The sequence below is a fragment of the Miniopterus schreibersii genome (genome assembly GCF_964146895.1).
Source record: "Miniopterus schreibersii genome assembly, chromosome: 4".
Taxonomy (NCBI): domain Eukaryota; kingdom Metazoa; phylum Chordata; class Mammalia; order Chiroptera; family Miniopteridae; genus Miniopterus; species Miniopterus schreibersii.
Window position 1 is genome coordinate 27,255,116 of NC_138105.1, and position 19,981 is coordinate 27,275,096.

At 42.2% G+C, this 19,981-nt stretch overlaps 1 protein-coding gene across 4 annotated transcripts in view; it reads left to right on the forward strand.

Annotated features, from left to right (window-relative positions):
* SMURF1 (SMAD specific E3 ubiquitin protein ligase 1) overlaps window positions 1-19,981 on the forward strand; it is a 100,804-nt gene that overhangs the window by 75,361 nt on the left and 5,462 nt on the right. For 2 of the 4 annotated variants that reach the window (XM_081136844.1, XM_081136841.1), the window contains exons 4-15: window positions 852-985; window positions 1,126-1,191; window positions 2,439-2,514; window positions 4,018-4,259; window positions 5,009-5,093; window positions 5,945-6,022; window positions 6,910-7,056; window positions 7,930-8,128; window positions 10,399-10,502; window positions 16,509-16,623; window positions 17,834-18,012; window positions 19,584-19,721. In XM_081136844.1, coding sequence (XP_080992970.1) covers window positions 852-985; window positions 1,126-1,191; window positions 2,439-2,514; window positions 4,018-4,259; window positions 5,009-5,093; window positions 5,945-6,022; window positions 6,910-7,056; window positions 7,930-8,128; window positions 10,399-10,502; window positions 16,509-16,623; window positions 17,834-18,012; window positions 19,584-19,721 — 1,563 coding nt within the window. The remainder of the gene's footprint in view (window positions 1-851; window positions 986-1,125; window positions 1,192-2,438; window positions 2,515-4,017; window positions 4,260-5,008; window positions 5,094-5,944; window positions 6,023-6,909; window positions 7,057-7,929; window positions 8,129-10,398; window positions 10,503-16,508; window positions 16,624-17,833; window positions 18,013-19,583; window positions 19,722-19,981) is intronic. The other 2 variants (XM_081136842.1, XM_081136843.1) reach the window with 1 other exon arrangement.

Genomic DNA, 19,981 nt, shown 5'->3' on the forward strand with positions numbered 1-19,981 from the left:
CCCCTATTTTATATATACTTATGTTTTCATGTTCCTGCTAAGAAATTTTTATCAAAATAATACTGAATGATTATTGGTTTTTTATTAACATAAATTGTACTGGGTTTGGGCGGGATTTTTAATAGCTGGATTCTAAGGCTCACTTTCAGTTATACTGAGGTATTATAGTAGCCTGGAAAGTGGTTGTCAATTTCCTGCCCTGAAAGCTCCCCTCTTTAGCTGACTTGCACTGAGAGTAAGTGGGGGGTTAATGTCTGAGTTAGTACCCATTAGCATTCTTTGGATGGATCTATGGTTTATAGGTAGTCCCCTGTTGCAAACTAGTGTTCAACAGTAAGCCTAACATTAGCAGGAATTTATAAATCATGTCATTGTCCTTTGGACCTAATAAAATATAGTAAATCTCATCCCAGCCAGGTGGCTCAGTTGGTTGGAGCGTTGTCCCAACCAGAAAGGTTGCAGATTCAGTTCCCAGTCAGGGCACATACCTAGGTTGCAGGTTCGATCCCCAGTTGGGATGAGTATAGGAGGCAACCAATCAATGTCTCTCTCTTTCTCTCCCCTCCCCCCCAAAATCAATAAACAATATCCTTAGGTAAGAATTTAAAATATATGTATTATTATTTTATGTAGTTATCTACATTTGCTTCTTACGTAACTGGTTATAGTTCTTTTCCCAGCCCGTTAAAATTAGTAGACATATATTTATTGAGTGCCTGCCACATGTGGAATATAGAACCAATGTTCCTTTAAAAGGATTCTTCTGTACTACCAAGTCAATCAGATAAAATCTCAGTGGGCTATTATAATTCAGAAATACAATTAAAAGTGAGTATGCATATTGTTTTTAGATATGTTGGGAAAACTGATTCTATAACCATCAGCGTGTGGAACCACAAGAAAATTCACAAGAAGCAGGGAGCTGGCTTCCTGGGCTGTGTGCGGCTGCTCTCCAATGCCATCAGCAGATTAAAAGATACTGGATGTAAGAACCAAATGCTTTTCTGCCTCTTCATGCAACTGAAGAAGGCTTATGAGGCATCTTTTTTTTTTTTAATACAGAATTCCTGCCTTCCTCCCTAGTTAACATTTCCCTGGGTTAAGTTTTGAATTGTTTGTTTGCAGACCAGCGTTTGGATCTATGCAAACTAAATCCCTCAGATACTGATGCAGTTCGTGGCCAGATAGTGGGTAAGAACTTTCTCATCTGTATAAAGAGATGCTTTTGCACAACTTAACATTCAACTCTTCATCACTGAGAAAACACATACAGGCACTGGCATGGTGACATACTTGGAAGGACAAACTACGTGCAGGGGCCATCTCTTCAGCACTGAAAGTTTCTTCCTGTGTACTTTTTATTATTTCATCTAATTCTCTTCAACCTATCACTCAAAGTTGAGTTAAAATGACTAAGGTACAAAGAGATTTAGGGTTATAATTTTAAATGTCATTTTAATCATCGCATAATGGATAATTAGTCATTTATTATCCAGAGGTAGTTGATAAGTGTGGCGGCCACATATGCGAGAGTTGAGATCGTTTTTCAGGAAAACCCATCATATCTGTAAAGAGCAAAGATGATTTCTGAGGACTTCCGTGTAGTATGATTTTACAGAGTTGGAGGATCGAATTATTTAGAATGAACAGATAAAATGTGCTGATGTTACAGTGTTGACTGGCCGTATTCTCTTGGAAGTGATTTATCTGTTAAGTAGCTCATCATACCATCCACCCAGTTTTATTAGCATTTTAGGGTAACTCTAAAATGCTGTATGCTGATTACATGCATTGCAAGGAATCAAAGAAAACGTGGTATTTCAGCAGCACACCAGAGTGACCCCAAATCTTTTAGGTATTGCCTATGTAGACTTGACCCAAGATAAATGAACAATGACTATAGATCCTAAAATTCATAATGAAAAAGTTCTCACTGAATGCTTTTCTGTTTCTGATTTATTTTATTTTTTTTTTATGGAGGGATGTGCTGGGGGAAACGTAACTGGGAGCAACTTTATAAATGTCTTTGTTGTTCATAGTAACCACCGAGAATAAATATTTGGATTCATCTAGATTTTACAAATACTGAAAGTGCTCTCTGTGTCCTTACTAAACATGTAAAACTCTCCTTAAAGGGTAAGGTAACTTAGAGGAAGTGAATATTGTGTTCTGTTATGTTTATGGAGAGCACAAAAAATACAGCACCTCTTTCTGCTCCACATTTACAAGGAATGTTCCAGGCGGTATGTGGTGGTATGCAGCTACTGGAATAAAATACTTCATGCTTGAAAGCATAGGAATATATATGTGTATGTATATGCACACCTTGCTTTAAAAAATAATATCGTGCATAAATTATGCATTTGCAATGGCTCACTGTATTACAACTGTATAAAATACCACTGGATTTTAATGCAAGACGTTCTTTTCTGTTTTAGTCAGTTTACAGACACGAGACAGAATAGGCACTGGAGGGTCTGTGGTAGACTGCAGAGGACTGTTAGAAAATGAAGGGTACGTATCACCGTGGCAATGCCTGCTGAGTTCTCTGCTGCCTTAGGCTCTCGCTCTATATGAAAGTATCCTTCACACCTTTTCACTTTGCTGAATGCTTGAGATACAGGAAAGGACTTTGGGATAAAATTGGCATCCAGTTTCCTTGTTTATAAAGAAAGCTGTAAAATTAGTGGGGTTGTGCCCAAGACTCAGGATCCAATTTAAAGAGGTTCCCACTGCCCAAAGATGGAACAGTTTGAGCATCAATAAGAATTATAACTAATGGATTGAAACACATCAAGTATGTTAAAAATGAACTTTATGTGTTCATAATGGCACAGGAAGATAAAAAAGAACCCTAAAATACTTCTTTTTTAAAAATACCTTGAAAACTCTCATTGGTCACTATCACAATTTTTCAGTCCCCAATGAATTAATGAAGCTGGTTGATAATTTTAATAGTTGTTAGCAACATCACAAAAGAGTGGTAATCTGACGTTGAATACCTCTTGGAAATCTAGGAGACAGGAGAATGTGTTGCACAATCCCTAGGGAATGCAACCAGCACCATCTAGAAGGGGGCACTCAGTGGAGTGTAGAAGACACAGCCCAGTTCTTCACAAATACATGCTAGAAAAATAAGTAAATCACAAGGAAGGAAGAGAACCTATAAACTAATAATAAGAGACTTAAGAGCCATTCCTACTAAATGCAATGTGTGGACCTCGCTTGGATCCTGATGGAGACAGTTGACTGGAGAAATTTAACACTGACTGGTATTTGATGATATTTTAAAAAATTAATGTACACTTTTTAGTCATGATAATGGAAAAAGTCTTTATCTTCTAGAGGTATATGCTGAAATATTTAAGGGTGAAATGGAAAATTGTTGGGGTTGGTTTCAGAATAATTCAGTAGAGAAGAGCAATGGGAAGAGTAGCCGTGAGATCATCATTGTAGCAGAGTGATGAGTCCCAGAGATTCATCTCCCAATGTGAATATTTAATTTTTTTTAATGTAAAAATTTTTTTTTAAGTATTTGCTTATAAGGGCAAATAGCCTATTAAGGTAAATTGTCTTCAAAATTGCTCAGGGGGTGAAGATTTATGTTAGAGTACTTAAAGTTATTGCGGTGTTTTAGGTAACCTGGAGTTTTATTATAGAGGAAAATAAAAAGAAAAACGGAGTATTTGGATTTGACTTTAAATGAAGAAAAATCAAATCTCATTTCATAAGCTCCTTATAGTCCAAGGTTGGTTTTTCCAATCATTCAGCTTTACCCAATGATGAAATCCTGCAGGTGGCTTTGATGGCACTTTACATATGGCTCCCTTTAGCTACTTGTTTCTATGAAAGTCTCTATTTAAATAGGACAGGATGAATTTTATGAAACTAAGCACTTGGAACACTGTATATTACTCAAGAAAAGCAAAATAAATGGATGCGATGGCACCGTGTTGAATTTTCAGGTCCTTTCCTTGGCCAGTGTGCCCATGCATGCTGTGTTCTACCCCCTTTCAGAACCGTGTATGAAGACTCAGGGCCTGGAAGGCCACTCAGCTGCTTCATGGAGGAACCCGCCCCTTATACAGATAGTACTGGTGCTGCTGCTGGTGGAGGAACCTGCAGGTTTGGGGAATCCCCAAGTCAAGATCAAAGACTTCAGGCACAGCGACTTCGAAATCCTGAGATCCGAGGGTCCCTCCAGACACCTCAGAACCGACCACATGGCCACCAGTCACCAGAACTGCCCGAAGGCTATGGTGAGAGAATTCACCCCGCTATCGTCAACGTTATCTACAGTGTTTCAGAGAACTTTAATTTTTTAGACCTTTTTTGGTAACTTGTACATGCCTTAGCTGCTGATGTTTGCAGAGCTGTGCTGTACAGTGGTCGTGTCAGTGTACAGACAGGTAACCAGAAAAAGATGGTGATAAATCCTGCTCGTCACGAATTTGCCAGCATTGTACCCGTCTCCCAGTTTAGCGATTGTGTGAAAATTTCAGGCAAATGAATATCCAGGAAAATCAGAACGGTCCGTGGGCTAGATGAGGGAATTTGTAGCGCTCTCTGGTTTGAATGTGGAAAGGACAGTATGGGTTAAGAGTGAAAAGAAGGGATCATTTGACAACTGGGGAGGAGAAACTAACAAGGAGGAATGTGATTTAGATGTGGCACATCACATCATACCAGTGAGAGCAAATGGAGGGAATGGAGGTCAAGGTCAGTCCTGAGGTGGTAGATGCACAGCAGTGGCTCATCTAGGGCTCTGCTAGGTGAGAGCACCACCTCTCCAGGTGGGGACGGGAGAGAGGAAAACAGGCCCAAACGTGCACACAGGGCTGGCGGTGTGAGGAAGTCTGGCAGAGGTTAACCACTGCCCTTTTATTTCCTTTCCTGGGGGATTTTAAACAATGTTGAAAAGAAGCTTAGACTCTGTGCTTAGAGAACTGGTTGAAAACTCTCCTTGGAATTGAATTTAACTAATTGTATCCCCCAATTTCTTGTACAGAACAAAGAACAACAGTGCAGGGACAAGTCTACTTTTTGCACACACAGACTGGAGTGAGCACGTGGCACGACCCCCGAATACCAAGGTAGGTTTCTAAAATGCGCACCAAAACCGGTGTTCCAGCAGCTGCCTGGCCCCCTACTGTGGGTGAGAGCCCCCCTTAGGTTGGAAGATGGGGACTTGGAAGAGTGGCAACTCAAAGAGGATGTCTGCCACAGGGTCTTAGGCTCAGGCTCATGGGATAAAGTGGCAGCTGCTGGAACCGAGGGTCCTTCAGAAAGCAATCCTGGATCTTGAAATCAGGTCACATAACCAGAAAAGGCCCTCCTAGATGAAATGAAATGTGCTGACTTGGAAAGCCAGTAAACCCTTCAAGATGTGTCCTCATTTTAAACTAAAAACATTAATGGGTGAAATGATATGATGTCTGGGACTTGCTTCAAATAATTGGGGGGTCAGTCAATATAGGGGTATACAGTGGTGCCTCAGTTTCCAAACATCTCCGCTGATGAACATTTCAAATTACGAACACCATAAACCTGTAAGTAATGCTTTGGTTTGCGAACATGCCTCAGAAGTTGAACATGCCCCAGAAGTTGAACATGCCCCAGAAGTTGAACATGCCCCAGAAGTTGAACATGCCCCGTGGCTTCCACTGAGGTCAAGATCCTGAGGCCTAGGTGTTGGCTGCTGATCCCTCAGTTTCCGAACGTTTCAGAGCTCGAATGGTCTCCAGAGCGGGTCACATTCGGAAACCGAGGCACCACTGTATCTGAAATAGGCTGACAATGACTTGATGATTATTGAAGTTGGCTATTCATTATGGTTTCTCTACTTTTTTATATGCTTAAAATTTTCCATAATAAAGGATTAAAAGGAAATATAAAGACTCTGTTACCCTTTCTCTCTTCTACTTTACTGTCCCTATTGCCTCAGCCCCTTGGGGACCATTCCTGGGGGAGATGAAGCTTTACTATACGAATTCCTTCTACAAGGCCATACATCTGAGCCCAGGTCAGAGAGATCCCCACCCCCACCCCATAACAGAGTTATGTTTCTTTGCTTTGCTTTGCTTTGCTTTTTTAATTTTTTGTTTTAGAGTAGCATTACTACCTAATAACATTTTTTTAGTAATGCTCATTTCCTTTTTATTCATAATTCGTTTCATCTGAGAACAAGATTCCTGTCTTTGATTTTCCAACTCTGTGTTAAACTTATGATTCAGTATCTATAATTAGAATGGAAATATTACCTGCAAATTGATGAGGTGTCTCTTCAGTACCCACTATAAGAAATGTCAGGCTTTTGTGCTAATTAGAAAAGCATCTTGGTCAGTAATGCTGTGGATTGTATTGAAATAATTAAGAGGTTGGATTAGAAACAGTTACTTAACAAAACCAACTAAAACATGAGAATACCTCTTCCCAGTGCAGCTGTTTAGAATTGTGAGATTTCAAATGCATGTTAATACATCCCATCAGCTTTAAAAAACTTGTGTTGTCTGGGGGCTTTTTGATGAAGCAGCCTTTCTGACCTTGAGCATTTCATTTAACCTGTGAGTTCAGATAGTTTTCCAGCAGCATTCAGATACCTCCTACTATTTGGCCCTCTTTGGTATAAGAAGTGATGTTCCCTGGGTAGACCACATTCCCTCTCATGGTTATAGGCTCTGAAAGTTTCATTTTTATCTGTTGGACTTTGCTGCCACTTGCAGCTCAAGCTCAGAAGCCTGGATTCAGTGGGAGTTTGGCGTAAGTAGCTCCATGACTGTCCCTCTTAGCAGAACTGGGACATGGCCGCACTGATAAGGAAGGGACTCCTGAGGCTGCTCTTGCTGAGGTTTTGGTTGGATGCCTCCACTCTCAGATCGACAAACCTCTCTGTATCTTCCATTTTGGTAGAGACCTTAACAGTGTGAATTGTGATGAACTCGGACCACTGCCACCAGGTTGGGAAGTCAGAAGTACAGTTTCTGGGAGAATATATTTTGTAGATCATAATAACCGAACAACCCAGTTTACAGACCCAAGGTTACACCACATCATGAAGTGAGTAAGACTGTTACACAATCTTTGTTGACTTCTTATGTCTATCCTTTAATGTTTTCTCATAGCTTTCTTAATTTATCTACGGCATTGTTCGTTAGTAATGTGGATAAGCGAAATATGATAAATACTTGGTGGGCAGTTGCATGTTTTAAACGCTCAAGGTAGCTGTGAGCAACACTGAAGTCTTGTTGCTCTTGCCACCCTATTCCGCCTGCAGCCGAAGTTAAATTCCCTGAGATGGCAGTATTAGGCAGGCTCGTTAATGAAGTCGCCACACGCAGACTGTGATGAAATGTGTGGCTTTTGTGTGAGAAGCAGTAGAATGAGGTTTCTCCTCAGTGCCCGCTCATCAGTCTCTGAGGACTGCCACAGTCAGTAACGCCCTTGCTCGAGCTTTCCCTGTGCCTGTCATTCCCGGGTAACTTGGAACTGGGCATGATCTTGGCTCCCACGTTGTGTTCCAGGTTTGTTGTATAGTGCCCACCACCACTGTAACCTGTTTTTCAAATGTTTCACGTCAACTCCATTTAATTCTAACCACCAAGGTACATCTAACAGTGTGTTGGTCAGTCTCAGATACATATTAGATGATAAATGATAACAATTGCTGTTTTTATTTATAGCAATGATAAGGTCTGAGCTAAGCTGTTGCTTAGAAGTGGGGTAGCTCCTTTATTGCATCCCAGAACTATACTTGGGCTAATGGTGACCACCCACAATTTTTACATGCCCATGTCATCAGAGAAAAAAAATGTCTACTTGAAGTTCTGTATAACAAACTCTCTTCTCGGTCCCTTTGGTGTAGGGGGCATTGCTTGCAGCTCCCTTGGCCGCTGCTTTTGGAGTGATTTTGATGCTTCTGTTCTTCTCAAGTCACCAGTGCCAACTAAAGGAGCCCAGCCAGCCGCTGCCGCTGCCCAGTGAGGGCTCAGTGGAAGAGGAGGAGCTTCCTGCCCAGAGATACGAAAGAGATTTAGTTCAGAAACTGAAGGTCCTCAGACATGAGCTTTCACTTCAGCAGCCCCAAGCTGGTCATTGCCGCATAGAAGTATCCAGAGAAGAAATATTTGAGGTATGGAATTTAATGCAACTAACAGTCAGGCATAGACTCTGCATTCATGTTAATGAACAAATAAGGTGATTCAGCCTGAGGAGTTGCCTCCTGAGTAACCTTTGTTTTTGAGGTGGTGCTCTAGGGACCTGCCCTGTAGCAATTTCTGCATTTCAGCAAGCTCTTCTTTCTGTTTGGTATTTCAGGTATTGGGTTTATTACTCTGTGAAATGCAGGGTTGTGTCAGGACCAGTGCCCATGTAGAGAGGGAACTGTATTTACTCATGTCGCAAAAGTTTAAAAACTTAGATGGTTTCTGAGGTGAAAATCTAGAGATGGCCCTGGCAGGTGTGGCTCAGTTGGTTGGAGTGTTGACCCATGCACCTAGAGGTTTGCCTGTTCAATTCCTGGTCAGGGCACATGCCCTGGTTGCAGCTCGATCCCCAGGAGGGGGCATGTAGGAGGCAGCTGATCAATGATTCTCTCTCATTGATGTTTCTCTCTCTCTCCCTTCCTCTCTCTCTCTAAAACTCAATAAAATTATATTAAAAAACAAAACCAAAAAAATCCTAGAGATGTATTCAGAAAGTGGAACTAAATATTGTAAATCCCCTTATCGACATTATTCATTCCTTCAATCCTCAGTTTCCTCAGACTTAGTCATTCCTTCTGCTGTGGCCTCACAGAAGTTTGATCTAATGGCACTGCCTCCTCAGAGCTTAATGGCCAAGCGGCCACCTTGTTGTCTCTTCTGGAAACAGGAAGGTCGGATGGTTCCTGGGAAAGCCTCTGGCCCTTATAAAGCCCCCTGTGGGATCAGGGTCCCTAAACAGGCAGGACCCTCTTGTAGACAGGGCTCTTTTCTCAAGGAGCATGACCATAATGTAAAATCTCAGCTGTGTTTTGTCCATAACCTGCCTGCCTTTGTGGAATCATTGGCCAACATGAACAGATGCAAGTGGGTAAGGACTGAACACAGATTGTCACTGGGCCGCAGCCCCTGAGGGAGCCCAGTGCCCCTCTATAGCAAAAGGCACAGGACGCGCCCAGAGCCGCGCTTGATCCTCACACACGCCAGTGTTGGACAAGTGGGTCTGCTGAAGTGCGCAGTTTTGCGCATTGAGCAGTCTGAAATGGTTGCCAGGGTTAGAAAAGAGCTGAATTATTGATCATTTCCACTCAACCTCCTCCCTCCCTCTTGGGATGGCAGTTTGAATTACATTAAATTTAAAGCATGAAAAGATTTTTTAAGTGCCTTATCAGTTGAAAATATCTACAAACACTTAGCTAGTACTACTCAAAATGCTGAATCTGAGAGAATATTGGGCTGACCATGTGTTTTCTGTTTTGGGTAAGCTTCAGATTTAAAAATAGGCTTAGAATTCTTTTAATATTCAGACTCTCTAGTGATGTCTTCATTTTGGTTAAAATATATAGCCAATCCAGGTAACTCAGTTGATTGAACATTGCCCTGTACAGCAAAAAGTTGCTGGCTGGATTCCTGGTCAGGGCACATACCTGGGTTTCGGGTTTGATCCCCAGTCAGGGTACATACAGGAGGCAACTGATTGATATTTCTCTCTCTCCCTCTGTCTAAGAGTGTCCTCAGGTGAGAATTAATATATGTGTGTATATATATATATATATGAAGTGTTTATAGGATACATTGAAACTAATTTGTGTAGAGAAAATCAACTCTAATGAGGACATTTGTTCTTAACCTTGCTGACGGGTCACTGGTATACACGTTTCCATGTCTGAAAGTTGCTGACCGATCACGAAATAACTCATGTCTGCACTTACATTAATTTAAGCAATTTTAAACACCTTGCTGACCGGTCACAATGGAAAAGTACCCGGCCACACAGGCGAGTTCTGGCTTGAAGTAGCCATACAGCAAGGTGTTAAGTCATTAGTGACTGTACTGAAAATACATGTGTTTCCTTTAGGTACAGTGTTACCTAGTACATGTTTGTTTTGTTGTGGTTTCTAAACTAGAAACAGGAGAAAAGTTGAGGAATACAGGGTGGGGCAAAAGTAGGCTTGCAGTTGTGAGTACGCAAAGCACAGTTTATTCTTGTATTATTATTTATTTATTGTATTATTTTCCATACAAACAACCGTAACCCTACTTTTGCCCACCCTATGTAAACATTCTGAATAGGAACCAGATAGAACTCGGATTTGAATGGATGCTTATTTTGAATCAGGCTCCCATTATCAGTAACCTTTCATCTTTTTATTACTTTAAGAAAAGGTCTTCTCTCTAAAACTCTAATTTTGACACATAGGAGTCTTATCGCCAGATAATGAAGATGCGACCAAAAGACTTGAAAAAACGGCTCATGGTGAAATTCCGTGGAGAAGAAGGTTTGGATTATGGCGGCGTGGCAAGGTGAGGTGCTAATTTATTCAGCCCTCCTGCTGCGTGGACTTAGGCATAACTGTAATAAAAGGTTGACAGAAAGAAGTTTTTTTGCCACTTTCTGGTGCTTGTCTTGGAATAGTCAGTACTGCAAACATTGCCTTCAGTGAGCTTTCTTAGAATAAGAATCCCTAAGAGCATGTGAACACTAGCATCTTGCCAGAACTTACCAGCATGTACATGATCCTCGCCATTAATTTACTTTTTATAAAGTGAGAATTAAACTTTTAAACTTACCCCCTTCTTCATCTGGAATGACTGAACTTGAACCATGAAGGACCTGAAATTAGTACTGAAGGTGGCCTTGCTTTTCTCATTAGAGGATCTCCAGGGTGGGAGAAAGGCATTTGTATCAAAGGAATTTTGTAAAATGAAATTTTGGTCAAAATAACTTATGGAAATAATTCTTTTAAATGGGCTATAATAATGAAAAGCTACTATTTCCTGTCCTACCTCTTTGTACCTTTAAGATAATGCTTTTTTTTCTCTTTTAACTATTTATTCCAGTAGATCTTTATATCACCAAATTGATCAAATTCAAATATCTATTGATTTAATGATTTATGGTCATAGACACAGATAAACTGGATGGATGGTGGTTGTAGTGAGTATCTAATTTAATACTCCCACTTTCCAGTTTAGTAATATCAACATTTTTAGAACTTCTGTCATTGATTTTGTAACTTTACATAATATGTTTTCACCATTATTTTTTGATTCGCCAACTGGAGACATTATCTCCTGATTTTTCTTTTTCCCTAAGAAAAGGGTAATAATATCCTGACTTCCTCTTCAGCACACCTTCTACCATCTCTCTCACATCCTGTCACCTGTAATATTACGTGTAAAATGTTAAGATTAAGATTTATATTCTGTTCTATATCTAAAACTAAATAAAGTCTCCTGTGCCTGTCTACCTTTTATGGTTAAGAATTAAAAATCAACACATTGTTTACTGTTTTGACAATGTAAGTATTCACTGAGGGGTTAAGTGGCATTCTATAATCTGTTTTATCCTTGTGAACAGATTTTAATTTCTCCAAGAATTTCTGCTTTTTCTTCTTTTTAAACCAGGCTTTGATTTTATTGTCCCGTTAAACTTAATGTTTTCCACCCCTTTTTCCCCTGTATCTCCCTCTTGGAGACTGTCCATTCTGAGTGATGATTCTCTAGGCCTTTTGCACAGTTGTCATCATGGGACTTCACTGCTTTCCTGGTTTAGAGCCATTGTTTTACGGATCCCATGGCATCCTCTTTCTTGGCCTACTCCCTTGTGTTACTGAAGTATATCCTCAAGTACCTTTCTAGAAAAGGTGTGTAGGAGGTGAATTTTCCAAGATCTTGTGTCTGAAAATGTCTTTTAATTTACAATTTGACTGATGGTTTGACATTTTATAGACTTCTAGGAAGAAAATAATGTTTATTCACAACTTTGAAGGCACTGCTGTGCCATCCTTCCATACCTAGTGTCCGCGAACACTCACTTCTCCACCAGAAGTTACTTGACCCCATCTAGGACCACTTACCACACATACATTCTACTACCGTTTTCTCTTTTTCACTTCCTCCTCACTCATAATCCACCATCATAATCACTCCCTTGCTCCTCTTTCCATTTGCTGTACTTGCCTGGAAAATCCCAGCTCGGGATGATCCCACCTCAGGCCGCTCTGAGCTGCACCTGAGTAGCTGCATGTGGCTAGGGGCAAAAACATTTCCACCCTGCTGGCTTTCTCTCAAGGAGGCTTCAGTTCTCAGCACTTCTGTTCTCTTTCTCAGATGTCTAGCCTCACTTCCACCCAGCCTCCCTCTTAGCTGCTGACTTTGCTTCTTATTTAACTGAGGAAACAAGAAGCAATCTGAACAATATTTCCTTAGCACCACCAAACATGCCGTTGGCCAAGATCTACCCCCGTAGGCTTGGCCTTCCCTGCTACGGCCCTGAACAGCCCCTACATGTTCCTGTATGAGAGCAACCCCTGCACAGTGCATCCCAGGCCCCTTGCTTTTACTGTACTGCACATCTATCTCACTTCTTCAAAATGCCCTTTTCTCTTGGCTCAATCTCGTCCACATACAAACGTGCTACAATTCCCTTAAAAGAAACAAACATGCCCCCAAAACCTTCCTTGGACACTCTGTCCTCTTCCTGTCACAGCTTTAAGGAGGCAAGAAAGACAAATAAAGCAAAGTAAAAAGAAAAACAATTAGAAATTCCGGGACAAACAGAAGTATGTTCAAGAATGCTTAACTGTCAGTCATAGCCCTGTTTCTCTGTTCTCTTTATAGCAAAACCCCTCAAAAGAGTTGTGTGCATCCCCATTCCTGGTCCCACATCCCTTGCTTTCTCTTGAATCTATTCCACACAGACCCTTCTGCCTTTTGAAGCCCCTTGTGTCAAGGTGACTACGAGCTACATCTCACCAAACCCACTGATGCCTCCTCAGTCTCTCTCGCCTAGTCCGTCAGCAGTGCTCTGGTCAGCACACACCTCGTCTTCCCTCTGGCTCGTTCCAGTCCCCTTCCTGTGGCTTCCTCCCCTTCCTCACCTCTGAACATTGGTGTGCCTCCCAGCTTGGTCCTGCAGCAAGTGCCCCCTCTGTGCACCCTCGCTGTCTACATGCTAATGACGCTCAGATGTATCCCTTCCGCCCACTTCTCTCCCCTCAACCCCGCACTTGTTTACCCAACTGCCCCTTGTCTCTCCTTGAATATTTTTAAAGCATCTTTGACTTAACAGTCCAAAATTTCTGACTCTCCCTCTCATACCAACCAGCTCCTCGCTAGTCTTTCCCACCTGACTTACCGGCCCCACTCAGTTCCTCTGGTTCAGATTGTGGAGTCATCCTTAACTCTCCGAGGACTTCTCTCACCTCCCAGCACCAATCCATTGTGGTCCCTCAGAAGAGAGTCCTGCCCATGCACCTCCCTCCCCCACCACCTCCCTCTTGGCTCCAACCACTGAGCCACACCAGCTATAAAATCACTATTGCATACTTACTCATTGAATTCCATTGTGATGGAATTAAATAGTGTATCTGTCTCGTGATTGAATCTTCTTAAAGGAGAATTCCCCTATAACTTGTGTACCCTGTAATAATTGTTTTTATTCATTAGCTGTTAAATATTGAGCCTCTATCATGTACTAGGTACTAGGTATATAGCTGTGAGCTCAGTTCTCTGCCCTTTTCACCCCTCTGCACTCCCTGTGCAAAGGACCTGTCAGTCTGATGAGGTACAGGTGTTAGTCAAAGAATTACACAAATAAATACAAACTGCACAGGAGGGCCCGTGTTCTGTGAGGACATGTAATAGTGGCCCTTGTGGAGTGAGGGGATAGGAGAGCCTCACGCCTTCACAATTTAGAAAACACAAGCCAATTCTCAGCCCTGCATCAGTCATCCCAAGCAAAACTATGTCCTGACAAACATTATAATGAGGTCTCATTTGGTTTCTGGGTAGCATTGGGATTTTTCCCCAGCGCCCAAATAAAAAGAATTAAAAAGGGGGAAAAATCACCTCCTGGTCCTGGAACAGAACCAGTCCTCCACCTCTCCATTCACTGTCTCTCACCTCCCACCCCTCAGTTGTTCCGAGTCAGTCTGGGGTAAAGGGTGCAGGAAAGCCTGCCTTTCTCACCTCAGCTCACACTGGTACTGCCTCCCCACAGGAAATACTTTTCCTGTCAGCATTGCCCCAACCTTCTTCCTTGACCCTCTTAGTCTTGATCTAGAAACCTCTCTCTCTTGGCAAGCGTAACTCTGCTTGCGCTTGATAGCACTAATTCCACTGCCTGGCGAGAGGCCTGGGCTTTCAGACCCCTGTCCAGGTGAGAACCTCCTCTTTCACGGCCACCCTAGCAATGCGACTCGGACTGCTCCCACTTTCTCATCAGTGCTGTTCCTTTATAGTCTCAAGATGTCTCAAGAGTTCAGTATCTCAGACTGTTTCAGTTTACCGTTACTTCTTTGCACGGCTGGTCTATAATCCGAGGCACCGGTGTGAACCACAGTTACCAAGTCTCCCACGGGGAGACAGCTTTGTGTGGCCCCCTTGAGTAGCGTGGTGCTGGGTGGGCGGCGGGGGGTGCGAACCCTTGCTCTGCCACCTCCAGTCTGATCTCACGTTGCAGTTTCACCCCTCGGAGTCTCCCTCAGGCTCGAGCGGGATCATGCCTATCTGGACAGGAGGGAGAGATTGAAGCCACATGGGTGCGCCTGTGTCATCATCTCTCTGAGAATCAGCCTGTACTCATCTCCCCAGTGGGTGTTCTGAACCATGGCTGTTCTCTCTCTTTTGCCTGCATAGCTCTTCCCCTCCCACTTCTAGAACATTCCTAATAGGCTTCTTCCCCTTGTCCATGGCTTACTCAGAATGTTTGCTTGTATTTTAATCACTTCCTGTCTAGACTGTTGCAGGTCCCTGGTTTTTATGAAAAAGATTCTTCTCAAATCCAAACTCCCAAACTTGGGGATGAATCAAAGTACTCTCGCTGGGAACTTCTGCCTTTCTAGTCAAGAGACTTTATAAGATTTGGAGTCTCATCTCCCTGGCAGTTCCTTTCTGTTCTTTGGAGTTCGATAGATACATTCTTTATTTTGGCCTGGTTGTCTTTGTGTGTCTCACAATTCTCATGGATTATTTGCATTTGTGCTTATCTTTTCTTATTTGTTCTCAATTCTCTGTCTTTTCTATTTGAAAGAGTAAAGAATTCCAGAATAAAATATGAGGCTGCTCTCTTAATGAGACTTATCTATTTGAAAGGAGTCTGGCTAGAAAGAATAAAAGGCTGTATGTAGAACTGCCACAGGTATTTGTATAAGGTTCCCCATACCTGGGCTTCTCATAGCCCAGCCGTAGCAATCAAACCATACAGCTTCTGTTTAGAGTGCTTTTTAAATTTGTTCTTGATTTAGGGTTTTTTAATAGTGAAATAATTCAAACATAAAGGAATTCAGAAAACAATTCATTCTTATACACCCCATCCAGATTTTAAAATTCTTAGAATTAATATTTTAAGCTTTAAACCAGTTTTTAAACCAGTTTTTAAAATTATAAACATGATAAGTGTTAATCCCCCCCCCCAACAAAAAAAGAATTCAATAGGACAGAAATTTATGAAGGGGGAAAAGACTGTCTTAAAGAATCCCTGCCTATCTAGACTGAAATATTTTCTTACTTAAATATTATTACATGTTGCAATCAATCAGAAATTTAAAACTTAGAAAGCAAAAGAAGTGAAAACACCCCAGAATGCTAATTCTCACATTACTACTCTCACTATGTTAGAGTGAGTCCTTCCTATTTTTCTGTGCATGTGTATCTTTTATGTGCGTGTATGTACACACACTTTTTAAATAAAAGTAGGGTCATACTGCTTTTCTTGCACTCTTGTCCATTATTACCGCATCATTAACATCATCATCTGAGGTTCTGATCTTTGCAAAGTAGCAGAGAAATCCTTAGCTGAGGGCCAGGGGCGCTGACCAGCAACAGCTGAGAATACTGTTGTGTGTTTTTCTTAAATATGTCTTTATTGATTTCAGAGAGACAAAGGGAGAGAGAGAGAAACATCAATGATGGAGAGAGTCATCATTGATCGGCTGCCTCGAGCCCGCAACCCGGGCATGTGCCCTGACCCGGAATCAAACCTCCATCTCCTGGATCCTAGGTTGGTGCTCAACTGCTGAGCCACACCCGGCCAGGCAATACTGTACTTTTAAGGTGATCCTCATTCTCTCAACCACAGCTCTTTCTGAGCCTCAGAGTTGTTGCCATTTTGGCCAGAAAGGCCATTTCTGATACTACCAGAACAAGTTTTTACTTCTTTTAAGCTTATTTTCCCAATCTGTACAAATCACATTCTCACAGCCTGCTATTTGTACCAGTTGGGCCTCTAGTGGTTCAGTCCTTTAGTTATGATCTAAAACTAGAAATTTTAGCACATATAACATGTTTTCATTTTTGTTGCTGTAGGGAGTGGCTTTATTTATTGTGCCATGAAATGCTGAATCCGTATTATGGACTCTTCCAATACTCTACGGACAATATTTACATGCTGCAAATCAACCCAGATTCTTCCATCAACCCTGTAAGTATTAATAGTGAATGGGTAGGGAATTTAAGATGGGGAATTTTTTAAATGGACTTTCAGTTTCCATCTCAATTTTGGGTTTATTCACTGTAGCTTACTCAAGGTCTGTGATAAATAAAACATTGAAAGGTAGAGTGAGAACTGGATTAAGACGGACCGTTTCAGTCCTGTATTTCTGGTGGCTGGCATCACTAGTACGCTGTTTTCAAGGAGAGCGAGTGAGCTGCTCACATATTCAGGACCTTCTTGCCTTTGAGGGAGTCTGGTTTGATGACTGCATTTGTTGACAGCACCATTCTGAGAAGTGTGTTACAGGTCTGTCCTCCTCCTAGTCACAACTGGGATATGCCCATACCTAGCTTTTTTGGCCAGCAGGACTGCTTGTTTTAGAGAAGAGCGAGTGACTGACCCAAGGTGGGACTCTCCCTGTGGGGCTGCATCCTGCAGTCGGCGCCACCATGCACACGGCCGACGCAAATCACAAACCACCTCCACTCTGCAGGCAGTCGGGCATGACTGAGCCTTTTACCAACATTGAAACCGAGTTTTGATTAATTATCTGATTATAATTCCAACCTGAAGTTGAAATGTGAGGTTCCCTTTTTAGTTAAAAAACAGACATATCTGGTTTTAAATGGTTCTTTTACTTGGGTTGTTCATACTTATTTTCCTCTGTGTTCCTTGTTTTTCCTCTTTGGATTTCTTTCCTTCTTTCTTGTGGGACTGGGGGAAGGGTGGCAGAGGGAGACGGGGAGTTGCCCTTATCTCTTTATTTCTTTTTAGTTCAATGGAAAGGTGAAATGTGAAGTGTGGCCCTTGACCTGTACAGAGCACAGGGCCCTGCTCACAGAAGGGCCTGTGCTTGGTTTGAATCTCTGCTGTTGCCATGTTGGAATTCTTAATCATTTTTGAATAAAGGGTTCTGCATTTTCTTTTTGCAGTGGGTCCCACAAATTATGTAACAATTCTGAGGAAAATGTGTTTGAACTAATAGCAAATAAAATGTTGTTCAGATGATCTATACAAAAGATGTGCTCTCAGTTTTGACTAAGCAGCATTGTTTCATTTGGTCATGAGCAGAACCTGTGAGTAACTAACTCCATGTTGGTTGCCTATGGGGCAGTTCTCCCAAGAAGCTGGAGAAATTACAAAATAATCACCTTGACTGTTTTTAAAATGAATTTGTGTTCTCTGGTGCCCCCTACAGGACCATTTGTCTTATTTCCATTTTGTTGGTCGGATCATGGGTCTGGCTGTGTTCCATGGACACTACATAAATGGGGGTTTCACAGTTCCCTTCTATAAGCAGCTATTGGGGAAACCCATCCAGCTCTCTGATTTGGAATCAGTCGACCCAGAACTACATAAGAGCTTAGTGTGGATTCTGTAAGTATCAACTCACTGTTCACTTAATTGAATAGTCATATATAGCCACCTGTCTTAGTATACGACAAATACATTTAGTGTGTGTGTGTGTGTGTGTGTGTGTGTGTGTGTGTGTGTGTGTTGGGAATGGGTGTGAAATTGAAGAGAAATAAAACTGTTGTTTAATGAACAGAAATATAAAAGTAGCCTGGCCAGAGTGGCTCAGTTGGTTGAGTGTTGTCCTCTGCACCAAGAGGTTGCTGGTTCGATTCCCAGTCAGGGCACATGCCTCAGTTGCGGGCTCGATCCCCAGAGGAGGAGCATATGGAAAGCAACTGATAGATGTATTTCTCTCTCTCCCCATTCTTCTCTCTAAGCATGTCCTCGGGTGAGGATTTAAAATATATATATATATATATATATATATGTAGATTTAACAAAAGATACTTGATTGACTTATTTTCCTCATGATGTTTGGCCAGTTTCTCTTCATGGACTAGTTTCTTTTGTTATTTCCTTGAATTATTAACATGATCATAAATGTTAATCCCTAGACCTGGTGGTTGGTTGGTTTTAGGTGTGGTTTTTTTAAATTTATCGATTGATTTTAGGGGGGAGAGAGAGAGAGAGAATGAGAGAGAGAAACATCGATTTGTTTTTCCACTTATGCATTCATTGGTTAATTCTTGTATGTGCCCTGACCGGGGATTGAACCCGCAACCTTGGCATATGGGGAGGATGCTCTAACCCAGCTGAGCTACCCAGGTTGGTTGGTTTTTGACACTCTAAGGTGTCACCAGTTAATCTCTAGAGGGAAAGTACCAAAAACAAAATTAGTATCAAAGTATCTTATATCAAGTACTGTCATACAAGCAAGTGTCAAAACAAAATTAGTATTTAGTCACCTTGTTTTAGAATTATCCTAAACACTTAAAAGCAACAAGCACAGTTACTTGGTAAAACATAGGTGTCCTTTGAGGCAGTTTCACAGGAATGACAGACAGATCCAGGCTCTGGCGAAAGGAGAAGCTGATGAATTGAAGGGAGTCAGGCCTCTCGATTGTATCCTGTGTCTAGTTGGCCTCATTTACGTGCCCCAACTTGAAATGAATAGTCTGCGGGAGTTAGGGCCTTCATCCTGTAGGAAATCTTTCATTCCTTTTCAAGAAATATAGCAGATTAAGGACCCAGTTTTAACTTTCAAGTGTTGCTTTGAACTGATGTACTTGAAAAGGTTGCCTTGAAGGGGGGGAACAGTGTTTCCTTGGTGTGGCTTCCTGCAGGTGGATTTCCCTTTGACCCAGTTACCTCTTTATGACTCCCCTCTTCCTACTCATAGACTCAGTTTACAAAGCAGCCAGGTGTCTCATAAAATCATACGCTGGTAGAGGTGAATGAGAAAGTCGAGAGAGAGAACACATCTGGAACTGGAGCTGTGGCTCCTGGCTCCGTCCAGGGCCCACGCCTCCTCTTGGTCTGGCAGTCAGTAAATGTGCTCCCCCTCTACCAGGTTGTCCCATTTAATGTTCCATTCACTGCTGCAGGGCAGCAAAGGCCTAACTAACATCTGTCTTCTGTCCTGACTTTGACAGCGAGAACGACATCACCCCTGTGCTGGACCACACCTTCTGCGTGGAACACAATGCTTTTGGGAGGATTCTTCAGCACGAACTGAAACCAAATGGCAGGAATGTTCCCGTCACAGAGGAGAACAAGAAAGAATATGTCCGGTACGCTCTGGCAGCCCTGATGGTCACCCGGGCACCCAGTATTGTCGTGGCACGGCTGGGTTTGTCTGGCTTGTGGAGGCCTCTTTGCTGTGTGAGGTTTCCCTGTTCCCGTCAGATCGCGCTATAGAAGGGACTTCCCGAAATGCTGGGGTCAGCAGGAGGAGCTGGGGGGGGGGCGGGGCCTGATGTGACCACGGCTGACCTGGCAAAGAGGGCATGACCCCGGAGCCTGGGGGGGGGGGGGGAGGCCTTTCAGGCGA